Source organism: Pan paniscus, chromosome 17 (genome assembly GCF_029289425.2).
Source record: "Pan paniscus chromosome 17, NHGRI_mPanPan1-v2.0_pri, whole genome shotgun sequence".
Taxonomy (NCBI): Eukaryota; Metazoa; Chordata; class Mammalia; order Primates; family Hominidae; genus Pan; species Pan paniscus.
The window spans coordinates 23,927,128-23,948,873 of NC_073266.2; the positions used below are offsets into that span (position 1 = coordinate 23,927,128).

The 21,746-nt window shown below is 37.8% G+C and overlaps 1 protein-coding gene across 3 annotated transcripts in view; it reads left to right on the forward strand.

Annotated features, from left to right (window-relative positions):
* ZNF519 (zinc finger protein 519) overlaps window positions 1-21,746 on the forward strand; it is a 61,401-nt gene that overhangs the window by 16,549 nt on the left and 23,106 nt on the right. The window contains exons 3-4 of one of the 3 annotated variants that reach the window (XR_010110132.1): window positions 9,579-14,860; window positions 18,850-19,110. Coding sequence is in view for 1 of the 3 variants with exons in the window: in XM_034943435.3 (XP_034799326.2) it covers window positions 9,579-11,071 (1,493 nt within the window). In the remaining 2 variants the exon portion in view is untranslated. Of the gene's footprint in view, window positions 1-9,578; window positions 16,063-18,849; window positions 19,111-21,746 lie in introns of those variants that run through there. The other 2 variants (XR_010110133.1, XM_034943435.3) reach the window with 2 other exon arrangements.

The following is a 21,746-nucleotide window of genomic DNA, read 5'->3' on the forward strand; positions in this document are numbered from 1 at the left end:
GAATAAGAGTTGCTTTGTGTCCTAACAGGTTGTCCATGAAACAACAACTACCCATTTTCTCCACTTAGCCCCTGACACAGTTCAGTCTGTTTTCTGTTTCTAGGAGTTTAACTACTTTAGGTATCTTACGTAAGTAAAATTGTATAGTATTTGTCTTTTTGTGCCTGGCTTTTTGCACATAAAGTCTTAAAAATGTATTTATTGTGAATATAACAACATTTTCTGCTTTTAAAAACCTGAATAATATTTATTTGTATATTTGAAATTGTCTTTATTCATTTATTAAGTTGGTTCTTTCCACTTACTTGCTTCTGTAAGTAATACTACAGTGAATATGGATGTGCAGATTACTCTTCATTTGATAATATATGCAAGGGATTATTGATGTGCTCTGTTCTGTTTCACTGGTATTGTCTCTTTTTAATCCGTTATAAACTATTTTGATTAATGTAACTTTATAATAGGTTTTTAAAATCAGGGTGTATGCCTCCAATATTTCTCTTTTTGACAATTGTTGAACACTTGTGGTCTCTTTAGTTCTGATATAATTTTTAGGATTGCTTCTTATATTGATGTAAAATATGTATAGCCATCATCCAGAGTATACCACCATTTCCTTCAGCACTCTGTCAGGGGAGCCAAACCCCATCTTTGGATAGCCCCTCGGAAACCAGAGATGTGGACACATACTCCACACTTCTTTCTCTCCTGAGGAAGAAACATAGAGTTGGGAGTTTCTCCTGGTTGTACCATGCTGTACTGGGAGAAGATAAAGCTGTGCTGGGCACATGTAATAAAATTTTCCTTCTCTTCTACATGCTTTTGGAATGGATAAAGCTACAGCAACTGAAGTAGTACAAATTCTTAACTGTGTTTTGGAATTCCCACAAAGGCAATGTGATCAACGTGGTGTTAAGTGCATATATCTATGAAGAAATGAAGACCAGTGGTCTTTTTTTAAGCTTTGCAACTTAAATTTATATATATTTTTTATTTTTAAATTTTATTTTTTAATTTTTGTGAGTACATAGTAGTAGCTGTATATATCTATGGGTTACATGAGATATTTTGAAGTAGCCATGAAATGCATAAAAATCACATCAGGGTAAATGGTGTATTCATTACTTCAAGTATTTAATCCTTTGTTTACAATCTAATTACATTCCTTTTGTTATTTAAAAATATACAATTAAATTGCTTTTGACTATAGTTACTCTGTTGTACTAGCAACTACTAAATCTTATTCTAATTATTTTTGTGCTCATTAACCTTCCCCACTTCCCACCAACCCCCCACTATACTTTCCAGCCTCTGATAACAATTCTGCTCTCTCCCTCCATGAACTGAATTAATTTAATTTTTAGCTCCAGCAAATGTGTGAGAACATGCAAAAGAAACTGGAGGAATCATAGTATTTGACTGTAAATGATACTACAGAGCTATAGTAATTAAAACAGCATGGTATTGATCAGTGAAACAGTAGAGAGAACGCAGAGATAAATCCATATAGCTATAGCAAACCTATTTTCGACAAAGGTTTCAAGAATATATATTGAGGAAAGGAATTTATTGACTAAATTATGCTACAGAAACTAAATATCCATATTCGGAAGAATGAAACTAGACCCCTATCTCTTGCTGTATTAAAAAGTTAAATCAAAATGGATTAGAGACTTAACTAAGACCTAAAACTATGAAAGTACTATTAAGAAAACATTGTAGAAACTCACCAGGAAATTAAATGGGGTAAAGATGTCTTGAATAATACCCTGCAGGCACAGGCAACCAAAGCAAAAATGGACAAATGGAATCACATCAAGTTAAAGAACTTTTAAACAGCAAGTGAAACAATCAACAAAGTGAAGAGACAACATACCAAATGGAAGAAAATATTTGCAAATGGCCCATCAGAAAAAAAATTGATAACCAGATTATGTAAGGCACACAAACAACTCTATAGGATAAAATTTAATAATCTGATTAAAAATGAGCAAAAAATATGAATAGACATTTCTCTAAAGAGGGCATACGAATAACAGTGCATGTGACAAGGTGCTCAACATGTGGTCATCAGAGAAATGCAAATCAAAATGACAGTGAGATGTTATCTTATCCCAGTTACAATGGCTGTTCTCCAAAAGTCAGGCAATAACAAATGCTGGTGAGTATGTGGAGAAAAGGGAACTCTAGTACTCTCTTGGTGGGGATGTAAATTATTACAGCTACTATGGAGAACAGTTTAGAGATTCCTCAAAAAAAAAAAAAAATAGAGCTACTATACTACCTAGCAACCCCAATCCTAGGTATGTACACAAGGGAAATCAGGCCATCAGAGAGAGATTTGCACCTCCATTTTTATTGTAGCTGTGAACACAAAATATCTGAGACAGGTCTCATCCAATTTAGGTAGTTTATTTTACCAAAGTGAAGGATGCACACCTATGACACAGCCTCAAGAGGTCAGGGCACAGCTTGGTTTTATACATTTTAGGGAGACATGAGACTTCAGTATGTGTAAGTTGTACATTGGTTCAGTCTGGAAAGGTGGGACAACTCGAAGCAGGGAGGGAGTTTCCAGGTCATGGGTAGGTGGGAGACAAACGGTTGCATTCTTTTGAGTTTCTGACTAGCCTTTCCAAAGGAGGCAATCAGGTATGCATTTATCTCAGTGAGCAGAGGGATGACTGAATAGAATGGGAGGCAGATTTGCCCTAAGCGGTTCCCAGCTTGACTTGTCCCTTTAGCTTAGTGATTTGGGGGTTCAAAGATTTATTTTCCTTTCACACAGCATTGTTTACATTAGCCAAGATTTAGAAGTAACCAAAGTGTCTATCAAAAACAGATGAATGGATAAAGCCAGTGTACATATACACAAAGGAGTACTTTTCACTTATAAATAATAAGAACCTGTTGTTGGCAACAACATGGATGGAACTGGAGGTCATATGTTAAGAAAAATAAGCCAGCCACATAAAGGCAAACTTTTTTCTTGCAAGACCTTTGGCTCTTCTGAGTCTTTTTTGGTTCTGTCCACTTTATAGGATTGTTTTTCCTATTTCTGTGAAGAATATCATTGATGTTTTGATAGGGTTGCATTAAGTCTGTAGATTGGATTGGGTAGTATAGACACTAAAAATACTGATTTTTCTTATGAACAAAAAATATATTTTCTTTTTTGTCTTTTTAAATTTCTTGCATCAATGTTTTATAGTGTTCATTGTACAGATCTTTAATTTCTTTGGTTAATTCCTAGGTATTTTATTTTAATTTGTGGCTATCGTAAATGGGATTACTCTCTTCATTTCTTTTTCACATTGTTCACTGTTGGTATATAAAAATGCTGCTAGCTTTTTAATCCTATATCTTGACTAAATTTATGAGTTCTAATAGTGTTTTAGTGAATTAGGATTTTCCAAATATAAGAGCACATCATCTGCAAGCAAAGCTAATTTGACTTCTTCCTTTCCAATTTGGTTGCCCTTTATTTTTTTCTCTTGTCTAATTGCTCTAGCTGCCATATGTTGAATTAACAGTGGTGAAAGTGTGCATCCTTGTCATGTTCTCAATCTTAGGAAAAGCTTTTCATTTTTCCCCATTTAGTATCATATAATGTGAGTGTCATATATAGCTTTTTATATGTTGAGGTATGTTTCTTCTATAGTTTTGAGGGTTTCTGTCATGAGGGGATATTAAATTTTATCAAATGATTTTCAGGATCAAAATGATCTTGGTTTTTGTTCTTTCTTTTGTTGATATGATGTATTACATTAATTGATTTGCATATGTTGAAGTATCTTTGCATCCCTGAGATAAATCCTACTTGATCATGAGGTATAATAATCTTTTTAATCTGTTGCTGAATTTTACTTGCCACCATTTTTATTAGAAATTTTACATCTATAATAATCTTTTTAATATGTTGCTGAATTTTACTTGCCAGTATTTTTATTAGAAATTTTGCATCTATTGCTGATATTGGCCTATAGATTTTTTTGATAGGCGTTTGTCTGGTTTTAGTATGAGAGTAATGCTTGCCTTACAGAACAAGGTTGGAAGTGTTTCCTCCTCCTCTGTTTTGGAATAGTTTCAGTCAGATTGCTATTAGTTGTATACATGTTTGGTCGAATTCAAGTGAAGCCATCAGATTTCAGGCTTTTCTCTCATAGGAGGTTTTTTATTATGGATCTCAACATGTCTTGTTTGTCTATTCAGGTTTTGGATTTCTTAACAGTTCAATCTTTTAGGTTCTATGTGTCTAGAAATTTATCCATTTGTTCTAGATTTTCCAATTTATGGCATCTATCTGCTCATAGCAGCCACTAATGATCTTGAATTCCTGCAGTATAAGTTGTAGAGTTGAAATGTCTCCTTTTTCATCTTTGTTATTATTTATTTGAGTCTTTTTTTCTTTTTTCTTTTCTTTCTTTCTTTCTTTTTTTTTTTTCTTTTTTTTGAGTAGGAGTCTCACTCTGTCGCCCAGGCTGGGGTGCAGTGGCTTGATCTTGGCTCACTGCAACCTCCTTCTCCTGACTTCCAGCAATTCTACCTGCTTCAGCCTCCCAAGTAGGTGGGATTACAGGTGCCCGCCACCGTGCCCAGCTAATTTTTATATTTTTTAGTAGAGACGGGGTTTCGCCATGTTGGACAGGCTGGTCTTAAACTCCTGACCTCAGGTGATCCCCCTGCCTTAGCCTCCTAAAGTGCCGGGATTACAGGCATGAGCCACTGTGCCTGGCTGAGTTTTCTTTTTTTTTCTTAGTCTGGCTAAAGGTTTTTTTTTTTTTTTTTAGAAAACAACTTTGCATTTTATTGACCTTTTGTATTTTATTTATTTCAAATTCACTTATTTCTGCTTTGATCTTTATTATTTCTTTTCTTCTAATTTTGGTTTTGTTTGCTCTTGTTTTTCTAGCTCTCTAAGATACATCATTAGGTTTTTTCAATGGTTTTGGAAATACAGGTGGTTTTTCGTGACACGGATATGTTCTTTAGTGTAATTTCTGAGATTTTAGTGCACCTGTCACCCGAGCAGTGTACACTGTACTTAATATGTAGCTTTTATCCCTCACCCGCCTCCCAGCTTTCCCCCTCAAGTCCCCAAAGTCTATTACATTACTCTTATGCCTTTGCATCCTCATAGATTAGCTCTCACTTATAAGAACATACAATATCTAGTTTTCCATTTCTGAGTTACTTCACTTAGAATAATAGCCTTCAGGTCCATCCAGGTTGCTGCAAATGACATTTTATTTGTTAAGTGTTCCCATTTCACCACAACCATGCCAACATCTGTTGTTTTCTTGACTTTTGAATTATGGCCATTTTTGTAGGAGTAAGTTGGTATCTAATTGTGGTTTTCATTTGTATTTCTCTGCTTAGTGATGTTGAGCATTTTTAGATTATTGTTCGGTGTTCGTATGTCTTCTTTTGACAAATATATATTCATTTTCTCTGCCTACTTTTTGATGGAATTATTATTATTTGGCTAATTTATTTGAGTTCTGTATAGATTCTGGATGCTAGCTTTCTGTGCGTAGTTTGCAAATATTTTCTGCTACTCTGTGGGTTGTCTATATACTCTGCTGATTATTTCTTTTGCTGTGCAGAAGCTTTTTAGTTTAATAAGGTCCCATTTATTTATGTTTGTTTTTGTTGCATTTGCTTTTGGGGTCTTAGTCATGAATTTTTTGCCTAAGTCAATGTCCAGAAGAGTTTTTTTATATGTTACCTTTTAGAATTTGTATGTTTTCAGGCCTTAGATTTAAATCTTTGATCCATCTTGAATTGATTTTTGTATAAGGTCAGAGATGGGGGATCCAGTTTTATTCTTCTATGTGTGGCTTGCCAGTTTTCCTAGCACCATTTATTGAATAGGGTGTTGTTTCCTCAATTTGTTTATTTGTATGCCTTGTTGATTATTAGTTAAGATGAGTTGCCTGTATTTGGCTTAATTTCTGGATTCTCTATTATGCTTCATTGGTCTATGTGTCTATTTTAATAGCAATACCATGCTGTTTTGGTAGCTATAGCTTTGTAGTATAATTTGAAGTAGGGTAATGTGATGCCTCCAGATTTTTTATTTTGTTTTGGTTAGTATTACTTTGGCTATGTAGGCTCTTCTTTGATCCACATTAATTTTAGGATTGTTTTTTATAGTTCTGTGAAGAATACTGATGGTATTTTCATGGAAATTTCAATAAATCTGTCATGAAGTTGTTTATTTGAGTTTTTTATGTAGACACTTTTAGTTATAAACTTTTAGTACTGCTTTTACTGTATATCCTAAGTTTTCATGTATTTCCATGATCACATATTTCAGAAATATTTCAATTTATTTATTAATTTCCTCATTGACCCACTGGCCTTTCAGGAGCATATTGTTTAAATTCTATGTGTTTATATAATTTCAAAACTTTTTCTGGTTATTAATTTCTAGGTTTTTTCATTGTAGTCAGAAAAGATGCTTGATATTATTTTAATTTTTAAAATGTTTTAAGACTTGTTTTGTGACCTAACATATGGTCTATCAATGAGAATGATTCATGCACTGCAGAGAAAAATGTGTATTCTGAAGCCATTCGATAAAATGTTCTGTAAATATCCATTATGTCCATTTGGTTTATAGCACAGATTAGGCCTGATATTTCTTCGTTGGTTTTTCTGTCTGGAAGATTTATTCAATGCTGAAAGTGGGGTGTTGCAGTCTCTAGGTATTATTATATTGGGGCCTGTCTCTTTAGCTGTAATAATACTGGCTTAATATATCTGAGTACTCCAGTGTTAGGTGCATATGTATGTAACATTCTTATATCTTCTTGATGAATTAACCTCATTATTATTATTATTATTATTATTATTATTTTGAGACGGAGTTTCTCTGAGTTTCGCTCTTGTTGCCCAGGCTGGAGTACAATGGTGCAATCTGGGCTCCCTGCAACCTCTGCCTCCCAGGTTCAAGTGATTCTCCTGTCTCAGCCTCCTGAGTAGCTGGGATTACAGGCATGTGCCACCATGCCCGGATAATTTTGTTGTTGTTGTTGTTTTGTATTTTTAGTAGAGATGGGGTTTCTCCATGTTAATCAGGCTGGTCTCAAACTCCCAACCTCAGGTGATCCACCCACCTCGGCCTCCCAAAGTGCTGAGATTACAAGCATGAGCCACTGTGCCCAGCCCTCATTATATAGATAACCGTCTTTGTCTCTTCTTATAGTTTTGTCTTGAAATCTATTTTGTCTGATATAAGTATAGCTACTACTGCTTTTTTTGTTTGTTTTCATTCACATGGAATTTTTTAAATCTTTTTAATCTATGTGTTTATAGGTGAAGTGTGTTTCTTGTAGGCAACAAATCAGAGTCTTTTTTTTTTTTTTATCCATTTAGCCACTCTATGTCTTTTGATTGGAGAGTTTAGTCGATTTACATTCAGTGTTGTTATTGATTATATAAAGATTTACTCCTTCCATTTTGTTGTTTTCTTGTCTTGCTATCAACAGCAAGAGGGGACCTGAAAGTGGGTAGCCATCTGTGAGGCTGAGTCCAGGATTTTTATGGGTTTAGAATGGGGGAATGCATGCTGACTGGTTCATGGGTGGACTTGGAAAAGGCACCATTCAATTGATTAAAAGGAATCATTCTCAAAGAACCAATAGAGAGAGTGGGTTAGGGATGGAAGTTCTCACTCCAGTCCATGAATTCTTCCTGGAACTGGTAGCTCAGTTTTCAGGCTTTAGACTGTCCTTTCCTCGAAGGTCGAGTTTCACCAAGGACCCATCCCTGCCTGCCTAGGAGTTTGTCTTCTGTCATTATCAGTAGGACTGCAGTGGGTCAGACCTGAAACCAGCACAGCAGTTGATCACACCCAAGGTGAGCTGTAACCACTACCTGGTAGAACCAGTAATTGCTCAAGGTCCTGGGGCTTTATAATTTGTAGGTGGTATCCTACACAGGGCTTGCCAGCGTTGTATCCTTTCCTTCAGAGTAGTGAGTTCCCTCAGGCTCTCGGCAAGCCCATCGGTGCCATCCAGGAGCCAGGGGCTAGTCAATAACCTTAGGAGTCTACTTCGTTTTCTGTTGTACTGTGGTAGAGCTAGCAATTAAACCATAAGATTCAGTTCTTCCCATTTTTCCGTCCTTATTCCACAGGCAGAAGAGCCTCATCCCATTGCTACCATCACCACAGGCCCATGGGGAATACCGCCAGGCTACCACCAATGTTCCCTTAACATTGAAGGCTCTTTAGTTCACTTGTAGTGAATGATGCTTGGCCTGGTACTCACCCTTTTTGTCAGTGGTGTCCCTTCTGTCTCAGCGCAGGTCCAGAAGTGCCATCCAAGTGCCAAGGCCTGGAATAAGGGACCCCAAGAGCCCACTTGATGCTCTTCCTCCCTTTGGCCATGCTGGGACCTAAGTTGGCAAGATGAAATCCTCTATAGTTTTTCCTCTACCTTTTTCAGTGACTCCCTGTAGCCACCACAGTTGTGAATGTGCTGAGTCTCACCTGATTCTAGCAAGCCTCAGAGTCCCAATGAAAGCTCATAGCAAACTACCTGGTTATCACTGCAGATTATTCCAGGTCGAGGGCTCTTTACTTAGCAGTTGATGGGTCTTGTCAGTGCCAAAATTTTTCATTCAAGGCAGCAGATTTCTTTCTGGCCCAGCATGTACCTAGAAATTTTAACTAGGAGCTAGTGGCTGAAAAGGGGTTTCATAACTCTGACTGGTGGCCTTGCTGGTATCCAAAATGCAAGACAAAGTCCTGTTTACTCTTTTCTGTCTTCTTAAGTAGATGGACATGGTCTCTTGAATCTGTGAACCGTGCAGCCTTAGTTTGGAGGAGGGGTGGTGTAAGCACTCTCTTAGCTGCCCCAGTTTGTATCTCAGTAGGTAATGTGGCCCCCAAGTCCACTGGCTCTAAGCCCAGTTCAGCACTAGGACTCACCTGGGAGTTGCAGTCCTTGTAACCTAAACTGCCTTTCAAGTTTTTTTAGGGCCCCAAAGCATTTTAGACTATGTCGATGAGGCTTGCCAGAACTCAAGTTCCAATCACCGGGAAGGGTGATTTCCTCTCTGCCCAGGGCCAGTTGAAATACTCCCTCTGTGGGCAGGCGTCAGCTGAGTGCATTCCAGTTTTGCTTTCTGCTGTGATAGGGCAGCACTGAGTTCAGTGCTCACAATCCCAGTGTTCTCTATCTCCCAAGTGTACAGCTTCTATCTACATAGTATGTGACAGCTGCCAGGGCATGAGTGAGGGGTGGCATTAGTGATTCAAGACGGTCTTTCCTACCCTCTTTTAGTGAGTAGTACGAGGTTAAAACCAGGTACTGTGAGTGCTCACCTTTGTTCTTATGAAGGTTTTTTTTTTCTTTTTCTTTTTTAATAGATTGTTGTTAAATTGGTGACCTTGCAGGGGAAATGATCACTGGAGCCTTCTATTTAGCCATCTTGCTCTGTCCTTTCTTGGTTTTCTACTATAGCATTGTGCTGATGTTCTCAGCTTGGCAAAATTTCATATTAGATTTGTAAAGTATATTCAACTGAAATCAGTATGTAGAATAATTAGTTATTTTTACTTCTTTCAGCTGTGTATTCTTATTACAACCAAGGCATTTTACCAGAGCAAGGCATAGAAGATTCATTCAAAAAAGCAACACTGGGAAGATATGGGAGCTGTGGCCTTGAAAATATATGCTTATGGAAAAACTGGGAAAGTATAGGTGAAGGTGAAGGACAAAAGGAATGTTATAATCTATGTAGCCAATATTTGACAACTAGTCATAACAAACATTTAACTGTGAAAGGAGACAAAGAATATAGAATATTTCAGAAGAAGCCTCAGTTTCTGTCAGCTGCTCCTACAGAACCATGTATTCCTATGAATAAATATCAACATAAATTTTTGAAATCTGTCTTTTGTAATAAAAATCAGATAAATTTTAACTATGACTCAAATATTAGTAAACATCATAGTACTCATTTTCTAGAAAACTATTACAATTGTAATGAATGTGAAAAAGTATTTTACCAATCCTCAAAGCTTATTTTCCCTGAAAATATCCATATTCAAGAAAAGCCTTACAACTCTAATGAATGTGGTGAAACTTCTGACCCATTCTCAAAGCTTACTCAACATCAAAGAATTTATATTGGAGAGAGCTCACAAAGATGTAATAAAAAATGTATAATAGTCTTTAGTCAATCACATCTAAAGGGACATAAGATAATTAACACTGGAGAGAAATCAGTGAAATATAAAGAACGTGGCAAAGCTTTTACCAGGGGCTTACATCTTGGACATCAGAAAATTCATACTGGAGAGAAACCTTACAAATGTAAAAAATGTGACAAAGCCTTTAACAAGAGTTCACACCTTGCTCAACATCAGAGAATCCATACTGGAGAGAAGCCTTTCAAGTGTAAGGAATGTGGCAAAGCTTTTAACAGAGGCTCATACCTTACTCAACATCAGAGAATCCATACTGGAGAGAGAGCTTTCAAATGTGAAGAATGTGGCAAAGCCTTTAACAGGGGGTCATACCTTACTCAACACCAGAGAATCCATACTGGAGAGAAACCTTTCAGATGTAAGGAATGTGGCAAAGCCTTTAATAGAAGCTCATACGTTACTCAGCATCAGAGAATGCATACTGGAGAGAAACCTTTCAAGTGTAAGGAATGTGGCAAAGCTTTTAACAGAGCTTCACACCTTACTCAACATCAGAGAATCCATACTGGAGAGAAACACTTCAAATGTAAAGAATGTGGCAAAGCCTTTAACAGGGGCTCACACCTTACTCGACATCAAAGAATCCATACTGGAGAGAAGTCTTTCAATTGTAAAGAATGTGGCAAAGCTTTTATCTGGGGCTCACACCTTACTCAACATCAGAGAATCCATACTGGAGAGAAATTCTTCAAATGTAAAGAATGTGGCAAAGCTTTTACCAGGAGCTCACACCTTACTCAACATCAGAGAATTCATACTGGAGAGAAACCTTTCAAATGTAAAGAATGTGGCAAAGCTTTTAACAGACGCTCAACCCTTACTCAACATCAAATAATTCATACCAGGTAGAAACCCTGCAAGTGTAAAGAATGTGCTAAAACCCTAAACTGGTGCTCACACCTTACTCAACATTAGAAAATCAATACTGGATAGAAATCCCATATGTGTAATGATTTTTGAAACATCAAAATGAAGTCTAAATAAAAATCAGAAGTGTCACTTTAGAAAGAACTAAGGTGCTAGCACTTCCGTAAATTACTCTGAATCAGTGTGTTTATTATAACAAATAATTCAAACTCAATTAGATAATTAAATTGTATGTTTAAAAAGAGTGACGACATTGATGGAGAGGCATAATTATCTTCAATGTTCACTTATTTTTGTAATCACAGTATTCATGATTGAGAAAGTATTATTGATGTAATTAAATTCAAATTAACCTTTTTTTTCCCCACTGTGGTTGATTATTGCTGTCTCTGACATGAGAGTCCCTTCTACATTAGGTAGGCATCATTCACATGTCTCATTCACATGTCATCATTCACATGTCTCATGACATCATTCACAAGTTTCCCATGGAAGACTAAGAGCATTGGCATATAGGATGTATGATGAAATCTAAATGGAGTTGCTCTTTTTGTTTGACTTACAACACTGAATATAAGTCATATATGAGTTAGGTGTTCAGAATATTATTGTTCTGCATTAAAGTGTGAGACAGAAACACTCTGAGTTTTAGATATGAATAGTTTTACCAACTACCCATTAAAAAGTCTTGCTAGTCCATTAATATTCTAATGTATCTTCATAGCAGCAAGTTAGAAGTCCTGAATATTACTGTGATAACAATAAAGAAATCACAAATATCAGAGAGTGGTGCAAATAACTTCTCTCTGGTAGAACATAGATTATTAATTCAATCCTGTAAATACTTAGGCTCAGTTTAAGAAAAGAGAGAACACATTTTTTTAACATAGGTCATGGTATCAGAATAAGAATGCTTTTTGAATGTTTGCAGTCTGTAATTTTGATGATTGAGGAAACTGGATTTTGAAATGCTTTATTCAGTCTGTAAACTTAATTTTTTTTAAGAATAAAATGAAATGTCTTTTAATTTGTTAACACTGTTGCGTATTGAATAATGTCTTATCCTGACAAAAATGTTAACTTATTCCACCTTGCTCAAGATTCCAGGTAGTAAATGGTAATGATATACTATCGGGTATGTCTAGTTCATGCTGTCTTTAGCATTTTTTTACCCTTAGTGGTATTAAACTCCAAATAGTTTGGAGAATGTTGGTTCCATAAGTTATTACTTGTTACTCTAACAAGTTCCCCAAGGTGTGTTGAGTAGTTAATTAGCCCTTAGCTATTTTTGCCAAACATTAGGTTATTAATTTAAAATTGTTTGTTTTTAATGTAGGTGTTTACTGCTATGAATTTCTCTGAACAGTTTGCTGCATCTCATGTTTCGATATGTCATAACTTCATTTTCATTTATCTGAAAATATTTTCCAGTTTCATTTTTTCTTTAACACATTAATTAGGAGTATTTTTAATTTCCATATATTTGTGAGTTCCCCCCATTTTCTGCATTCATTTATTTTTAATTTCCTTTTACTAAAGTCAGGGAAAATACTTTGGATTATTTTGATCCTGTTAATTTTATTGACGTTTGCCTGCTGTATGGCCTAGCATATGGTCTATCCTGGAGAATGATTTATGTGTACTTCTAATTTTGAGTGGAAAATTCTATAAATTTGAGAATTCTATCAGTTCATATTTGTTTACAGTGTTCAAGTGTTATGTTTTCCTGTTGATCTTCAGATCCACTTTTTCTGCCCATTATTTACATTGGAGTATAGAAGTTTCTATACTTCTGATAAACTCCAAATAATGGATTTGATTATTTAATCTATTTATAGCCTGTAATATTATCAGTATAGTTGAATTTGCATCATTTTGCTTTCTATTTTTATGTCTCACGTATTTTTCTTTATTCTTCCTTTACTGCTTTCTTATTACTTTCCATGTAATCTTTTAATTTATATAATTGTTCATGTTTTTGAAGTTACTTCCTTGTTTTCTCTAGCCCTTATATACCTTATCAGAATCTGCTTTATATTTATATTAATTCCAATGAGATATAAAATATTACCACTATATAGCTTTTTTACCCCAATTTGGATTGAATTTTTAAAATATTGTCTTAATTTAGTTTTATTGTTTTATTAAAAAAGCTAAACTTAACAAAATTGGTTGTATATTAGTTTAGGTGAGGTTGTTTTGTAATGAGAAAATAATTTACAACATATAGAGAATAAATTATTATTATTTTAAAAAGTACTCTACATTTTGTATCCTTACCATTTCCTTTGATAGTTTAAAATTGTAATTCTCTAAATAAGAGATATATTCATAAATGTGACTTGTAAATGTTGAAATTTATATGTTTGCTTTTTCTGCATTCAGTAAGGGTAGTAGTTTCCAGCATCTGTGCCTCTTTAAAGTGAAAGACAGGGGCAGGCGTAGTGGCTAATGCCTGTAATCCCAGCACTTCGGGAGGCCCAGGTGGGCAGATCACCTGAGGTCAGGAGTTCGAGACTAGCCTAGCCAACTTAGTAAAACCCTCTCTCTACCAAAAATACAAAAAATTAGCTGGGTGTGGTGGTGGGCTCCTGTAATCCCAGCTACTTGGGAGGCTGAGACAGGAAAATCACTTAAACCTGAGAGGTGGAGGTTGCAGTGAGCCAAGATCATGTCACTGCACTGCATGCAGCCTGGGCAGCAGAGTGAGACTCCATCTCTAAATAAATAAATTCAGCCTGGGCAACAGGTGAGACTCCATCTCTAAATAAATAAATAAATAAATGAATGAATGAATGATAGGATGGAATTAAAATAGTTTGAAAACACAAATTAACAAAATGGTGTTGACAAAGATTGTTCATTTGTGGTCTACCAGGGCATAAAATTCTCAAAAAACATAATCAGTAGGAAACCTCTTTATTCCTGAATATTAGAGAATATTATATGTCTTAAAATTATTCATGTTGAAAAGCTCTGCCTTTCATGCATTTAGGAGAAAAAGTCAGAGGGCAGGAGGTTTATGTAGACTCTGGTCTGTGCCTGATTTGGGGAATGGAAAGACTCGACAGAAGAGGCCAGGTCAGCCAAGCAGGGCTCTGTTGCGTGCAAGATTAACTGCTGGTTTGTCTTTGCAGAGCTCCACGCAGAACATCATCAGAGAACTGATGGACACTTCATCTCCCTGGGTGAGGGGCAGGTGTACCATGCTGTCATGGCCATTCCTGCCTCGATTGGGGTGTGGGTGTAGAGATGGTCTCTATAACCAGGGCCCAGACATGGCTGAGAAGGCCTTCTGCCAGGACTCCACCTTGATGACTCACAGGACTTTGTGCCTTGGCTTTCCCTATTGAGTGACCCACAGTTTTAATCCAAGGGACCCTGAGTCTGTTTCCTTCCTTCAGCCCCACCATTTCACCCCAGCACTGTTCAGGTGTAAAATCGGCTTTCACATATTTGTAAGAATATCTGGGAAAATTATTTATATTTTACTTTCACTTCATGTTATGACCATGAGTGTTTTTGCATTTGCTAGGGCTCATTGTTTTAATTGGCCCCCCTTTATCCCTCTGTGTGCGGAAATAAATCAGCCCTAAATCTGGATGAGACCTGCAGGTGGACTCCATCAGTGCAGGCGTGGTGGGGCAGCAGGAGGATCCCGTGGTGCCCACCTTCCAGAGCTGCCACCTCTTTTACCTCCTGATCTTCCTTCCTGTGCACCTAGAGAGGGTTCACCCCCACCCAACAGCTCCTGGACCTGCTGCCCAAAAGGTAAGTGCTCCATCCCTCCACAGCACAAGGGGGACTCAGCCACCTATTATCTGTGTCTTGGGAAAGTCCCTTCACATTTGTGGGCTTCAGTTTGCTTCTTTGGAACTGGGGTTCTAAGAAGTCTAACATGATATGATTGTTTCAAGAACTAAATGAGATAAGCTATGGAAAGTACTTCAGACTTGGCCTTGTAGAAAGCACTGCTGAGGGAATAGATTGGTTATTCATATTATAAAACTATTTAAAACTCTAGAAAACTATAGTAAGATATAAGATTATAAAAATATCAAAATTAAGATATTGACAGTAATAGAATTAACCTACTCATCTATTTGCATTTTACCAGATTAATTTTTTCTTATGTGTGTGTGTTCTGTGCAATTTTATTACATGTGTAGGTTCACCTACCAGAAGATTAACTCGTTTTCCTCTTACAACCACATCCGCTTCCCTTCTCCCCACCATACCTGCTCTGATTCTGATTCTTTGAAACCATTAATTTCTATTTCTGCAAATTTGTCATTCCAATAATGTTATATAAATGAAATCATAACCTGTGCAACCTTTTGTAATTGGCCCTTTTCCTTCAGCATAATTCCTTGGAGATTCATCTAAATTGGTTTATGTTTTAGTTTGTTCCTTTTGTTATTGCTGTGGGTTTTCATGTGTGGATGTTACCATGAAATACTGTGTGTAACCCTTCACTCTTTCAAGAACATATTTGTTGTTTTCAGTCAGTGTGTGGCTATTATGAATAAAAGTGCTATGTACATTCATGTACTAGGTTTCATGTGAATACATGTTTTCATTACTCTGGAAAATATGTCCAGGATACAATTCCTGGCTCATAGGGTAGTTACAAGTTTAACTTTAATAGAAACTAGCACTCTGTTATCCAGAGTGACTATCATTTTACATTCCCATCATCAATGAATTTCTGTTTTTTCAAATCCTCTTAGCCATACTGACTGATATGTATTGATATCACATTGTTTTAATGTACATTTTTCTAAAGGATAATAATGTTGAACTTTATTTAATGTTCTCATATAACATCTGCCTATTATCTCTGATGAAATGTTTATTCATGTCTGCATGTTTTCTAATTGTATTTGTTTTCTTGCAAGTTTTGAGAGTTCTGTTTATATTCTGGTTACTAGCTCACATAGGCAATAAATAAGTTTTTTTTCCACAAAGAAAAACATTTGCAAGGATTTTCTTCCATCTATTGCTTGCCTTATTTATTCAACTTTTTTTATAATTAGAATAATAACAGTTCTACTTCAAAATGTCAGAGAAAACTGAATCTTTCCAGAGTTGCTGGACATTGTAAGGGGGTGTGGAACCCTATTTAATTTAGCCTGAGGGATGGAGACTTGTAGACCTTTTTGCACACAAGGTGGCTCCCTTGTTGTTATAGCTGGAGGAGGAGCCTAATGCAGATTTAAACCAGAATATGGTGATTGGCAAATAACCATCTCCTTTTGTGTTAAAATGTCATGGCCTAGACAGCAAATGTGAAGTAATGTCTTTAGGATGAACATCTCTTGTATATTTAATATTCACTTATTAGACAGGAAGAGCACTTATTTATAAACCAGTCACTTTCTATTAATATACAAATTAATTTGAATGTTAATATTTTGATTTCTGAGGAGATGTTAGGAGCTGGCTGTATGTATAATATACATAATAAGTATTGGTGTAAGAAATGCTTTTATTGGGCAGCTACTATGTACTTGCATGCTACTAGAGCTAAAAGATGAGTTATAATGCTTTCCTCACAGAGCAGATATACTAGTTGGAGATTAAATCACAAGTATTTCTTCATTACTTTTATGTGCCCATCACCAAGCAAATAAGGAAGAAGTATTTTTTACATTTATTTTTTGAATGTTGGTAGAGATAAGTATTGAGGAGGGGCTGTCACTCCAGGCAGGTCGGGGGAGGCTAGGTTGGTGGAAAGTAGCGGGGAGGCTAGGTTGGTGGGAAGTAGAGGGGAGGTGAGGCTTCCTGAAGGAAGTGATTAATGAAATGGGGAGATGGTGGAAGTTGGCTGGGTAAGGAAGAGGATGAAACAGACCTCCAGAGACCTGACACTGAGAACAGATGTTAATTTTAGGAGTTAGCTCCAGATTCTGTGTCACAAAAACATTCCTTTCACCTGGGAAGTTAGGGTGGAGACTATAAATTTCATGCTGTTGGAGACCAACAGAGGCAGAAAGCACATTTCACTCACTTTACTGGATTCCCTGAAACATAGACCCTAATAAAGATTTCAGATGCACATACTCAGTGCTTTCCAGAAGATGCTCTATAGAACACGAGGGACTCAAGATATTAACAAATGTCATCGGATAAATAGGTCCCGAGGTTAAATAAGTTCAGACGTTGCAAATGTCTGTTGTGAACCTTGTGAACCAGGAAAATCTTGGCAGTGTTCCAGACTGGGTGGCTTTTCCCTTGAGCATCTTGAGAAACTAGTTCTCAGAGAATACTTTGGGAAATGCCACATCAGCATTCATGTGGTGTGGATGCTCCCTGGCTATTGTAACAAGTCGGAGCCTCCCTGAATATCCACTGCTATCCTGAGAGATTAACAAAGCTGGAGACAGCCTGACGGGAGGCAGCCATCAGTGCAATTAATGGTGGGAATACTAAAAAATGGAGAGTGAAAGTTGGCCAGGCGTGGTGGCTCATGCCTATAATCCCAGCACTTTGGGAGTCCAAAGCAGGTGAATCTCTTGAGGCCAGGAGTTCGAGACCAGACTGGCCTACATGGTGAAACCCCGTCTCTACTAAAAATACAAAAATTTGCCAGGCGTTGTGGTGGGTGCCTGTAATCCAGCTACTCAGTAAGCTGAGGCAGGAGAATTACCTGAACCTGGGAGGAAGAGGTTGCAGTGAGCCAAGATTGTGCCACAGCACTCCAGCATGGGCAGCAGAGTGAGACTCCCATCTCAAAAAAAAAAAAAAAAAAGACAGTGAAAGTTGTATAGGCGACTGATTTTCAACAGGGACAGTGTAGAGGACAGTGTGGAGACCATAGGGGTCAGGTCTGTTGCTCTGTGTATGAGGGTCTATCATTGGAAATAAATTGAGGTTATCAATGATGAGAGCTCTGGGGCCTCTGAAATGTGACTCTGAGTCTGGATATGAGGTCATCAGCCATAGGATGTTGACCACAAACTCATTGTGTTTGTTACTCACCTCCCACTTTCTACTTGTGAGTTACTGTGTTTTCTTACTTCACACATGGCATTTGTTAGAGTATTAATATAAACATACATATACACACAAACATTTTCATCATGAAAAACATGAGCAGTATTGGGACAAAAGCATCCTACTGATCTTGCATAAACTCAAAAGGACAAAATACTGACAAATGTTTCCAACACTGAGAGCCACATTATTTACAAACTTCTTACTTGCCAGTCCTTCATGTGGTCATGTCCCCATTCAGGGGAACTGGAATCTGTACATCCAAGCCCTTTGATTTTACCATTCTAAACCAAATGCATCAACTGCCTTATTCCACAAGGGCTCCCTAATGTGATTTATAGAGGATATCTCAGCACATCTTTGCTTTCAAGCTGGAGGCCACCTTCAACGCCAGGTTATTTGACCACTTGGACTTGCACCTCCATGAGGACTTGAGGTCATACTGATATGGGATGGCCATTTCCAGGTGATGATGTGGGCACAGGCTGCTTTACACATACTACACTCCATTTAGTGGGGCCACCTCCACCTGAGACCATCTGTGTCACCCTCTGAAACTCCATCCTGCAACCATTGTGCTTATATAGGGCTGTAGTTTCTCCTGAAAAGAAAAATACTAGTATTTTAGTGAAGCAGTTTTTCTAACAAATCACTAGAAACTTTTTCTTCATTGTAATAAGAATGATGAAACCATAAATTGAGGAAATTGTTAATTTCATCATCACTGTTTTTACTGCTCACCTCTCATCCAATCTAATTTGTAGCCAAAAGGAACTACTTCATTTGATTTGGAGACTCCAGGAGCACATACTATGTATAAACTTGAGTGCATAAGGTTTGATGGAGAAGGTGGTTGGAAACTGATGGTTTACACAGCAGAGCAACATCACTCAACTCGTATATAAGCAGAGAAAGAGTTGGAGAAAAATGAAATGAAGCGTTGAGATATCAGCACCCCTTCACTTCCAAATGGCCAACAACCTGGATCCTTCATCTGTGTCCACTTCCCAGCAAGTCTGAATAGGGTGAGCTGAACTCACAGGAAGGGAACTCAGCCCTTGATACCTGGGAGCAGTGGGCAATGCTGTCCTCTCCCTCTTTCATCTATAGGAACACCACTGTTGTTTTCTGTTTTGCACAAGAGAGATTTACTCTCCAAAACTTAACTTCACTTGAGCCCAAATATTTAATATTGAAAGCTCTTAAAGCTTGGAGACATGAATAGATGGGTGTGGTTGCACACACCTGTGATCCTAGCTACTCGGGAGACTGAGATGGGAGGATTGCTCAAGCCCAGGTGTTTGAGGCTGCAGTGAGGTATGATCATGCCACTCTACTCCAGCCTAGGTGACAGAGCAAGACCGTGTCTCTAAAAAATAAAATAAAAATTTAAAAAGTGGGACACATGAGAATCAGTCCTGGGAAGGTCAGAAGAGTGTCTTTGAAAGTAATCTTTATACATGAGGGAATGAAGCAAATGGTGAAATAGAACCCTTCAGTGTTCCTCTTCCTGCAGAAACATCAAATTGAACAACTATCTACAAATAACTTTCACAGGAGCCAAGGAATTCAGGTGAGAAATTATAATACCTGGTTTTGACACAATAATAAAGAGACAGTGAAGTGGGTAGGAAGGGCAGAGTCACATTGCCTGTGTCACCCATCTCCCAGCTTTCCACAGTGCAGCATAGAGAGAGATGCAGCCCACTCGGGGGAAAGAAGTGGGAAGTACATAAAGGACTTTGACTTAGAGCCCAGTGCTGGGCCCATCATGGCAAAACCCAGTACCAGGCAGAAACCCATGGCCCCTGACCTCAGGCCAGGTCCTGTAGGTGGCACCTCTGGACTCACCCCAGTGCAAGGCAGAAACCTTCAGCCCCAAACCATGGTCTTGTGTTCCAGCTCACACCACTGCTAGCCTTCCACAGTGGCCTTAGGCCACGAGTGAACCCCACTAGCAGACAGGCCATGTCAGCCTGGGCCACAAGAGCACCCAGGGCTGTGTTGGTCCTGGCAGCATGGGATTTGGATGTGACCCAGATGAGCGTCAGCCTTGGCAACCAAGAGACTGCTCCTACCTTTTCTCCCCCAGTCCTGGGTAGCACAGTGCAGAGTGACTCTGTCCACTGGCAGGGAGGGAGAGAGAAGTAAGTGCAGGACTTTGTCTTACAGCTCAGTACTAGCTTGACATGGTGAAACCCAACATTGGCCAGAACCTGATGGTTCGTGACCCCAGGCCAATGCCCACAGATAGAGCTGCTGGAACTGCTGCAGTGCCATGTGGAGACCCGCAGCTCTGGTGACACAGTCTCTTGTCCTTATTTGTATCACTGCTGCACTGCTGCAGCCTAGAGCCAATAATAAACCTCATTGGCAGGCAAGCCATAGCAGCATGTGTCTAAGGATGTCTCTGTGCTGCCTTGGTCTTTGCAGCTGTGGGCTTTGGGTTAACCCAGTGTTACAATGACTGCAGTGGCCACAAACACCATTCCTCAACTAAGGAGCACTGAGTGGATAAAGAGGTCTCTTTGGGATAAGGAAAGAAAAGTAGGCACAACACATGGCCCTGCAACCCAGTGCTAGGCCTGCCACAGTGAAGCCCAGCACTAGGCAGAGTCACACAGTGACTCTCCCTAAGCTAATGACCATACATAAAACCTCTGGAGTTTCCCTGTCTCCAGGCAAAAACTTGCAGAACCAAATGGACCCCTTTAGGTTTTGCTCTAGTTCCTCTGGGCCAAAAGAACATAACAACTATGGACACACAACAAAAAATGGAATTCTCCAATACACGGGATTGTCACGTGCCCCTAACATCAAGAACATTCAGGGAACAATGACCTCACCAAATGGACAAGGCACCAGGGACTGACCCTAAAGTGACGAAGTTGTATAATCTTACAGACATAATTCAAAATAGCTATGTTAAGGAAACTCAGTGAACTTCAAAAAACACAGATCACTAATTCAGAAATTTATCAGAGTAAGTTGAAAGATTGAAATAATGTTTTAAGATGTAAATAATACTGGAGCCAGGAAACAAAATGAACAAAATAAAAATGCATCTGGGGGCATCAACAACAGAATCAATCAAACAAAAAAAATCAGTGAGCTCAAAGACAGGCTATTTGAAAATATAGCAAAACAAGATAAGGGCACAGAAACAAAAAAACTATAGGCCAATCTCTCTGCGAGCATAAATTTAAAAAAATTCTCACAAAATACTAGAAAACCAAATCCAATGGCACATTAACAAGATTATTGACCATGCTCAAATAGAATTTATGCCAGCGATGCAAGGATGCTTTACATATGCAAGTTGATAAACATAATACATCACATCAGCAGAATGAAGGACACAAACTTTACATCTCAATAGATGTAGAAAAAGCAGTCTGTAAAATTCAACATTTCTTTATGATTAAAAACTCAACAAATTAGGTGTAGAAGAAAAACACCTTAACATAATAAAGGCCGTATATAACACTCAATGCTAATGTTATACTGAAAAGGAAAAAGGCGGTTTTATAAAAGATCTGGAACAAGGCAGGGATACCGATGTTTACCACTTTTATGCAATATAATACTAGAAGTCCTAGACAGAGCATTTAGAAAGAGACATAATGTTTTTAGAGGTTAGTGTGGGCAACACTATTGTTTG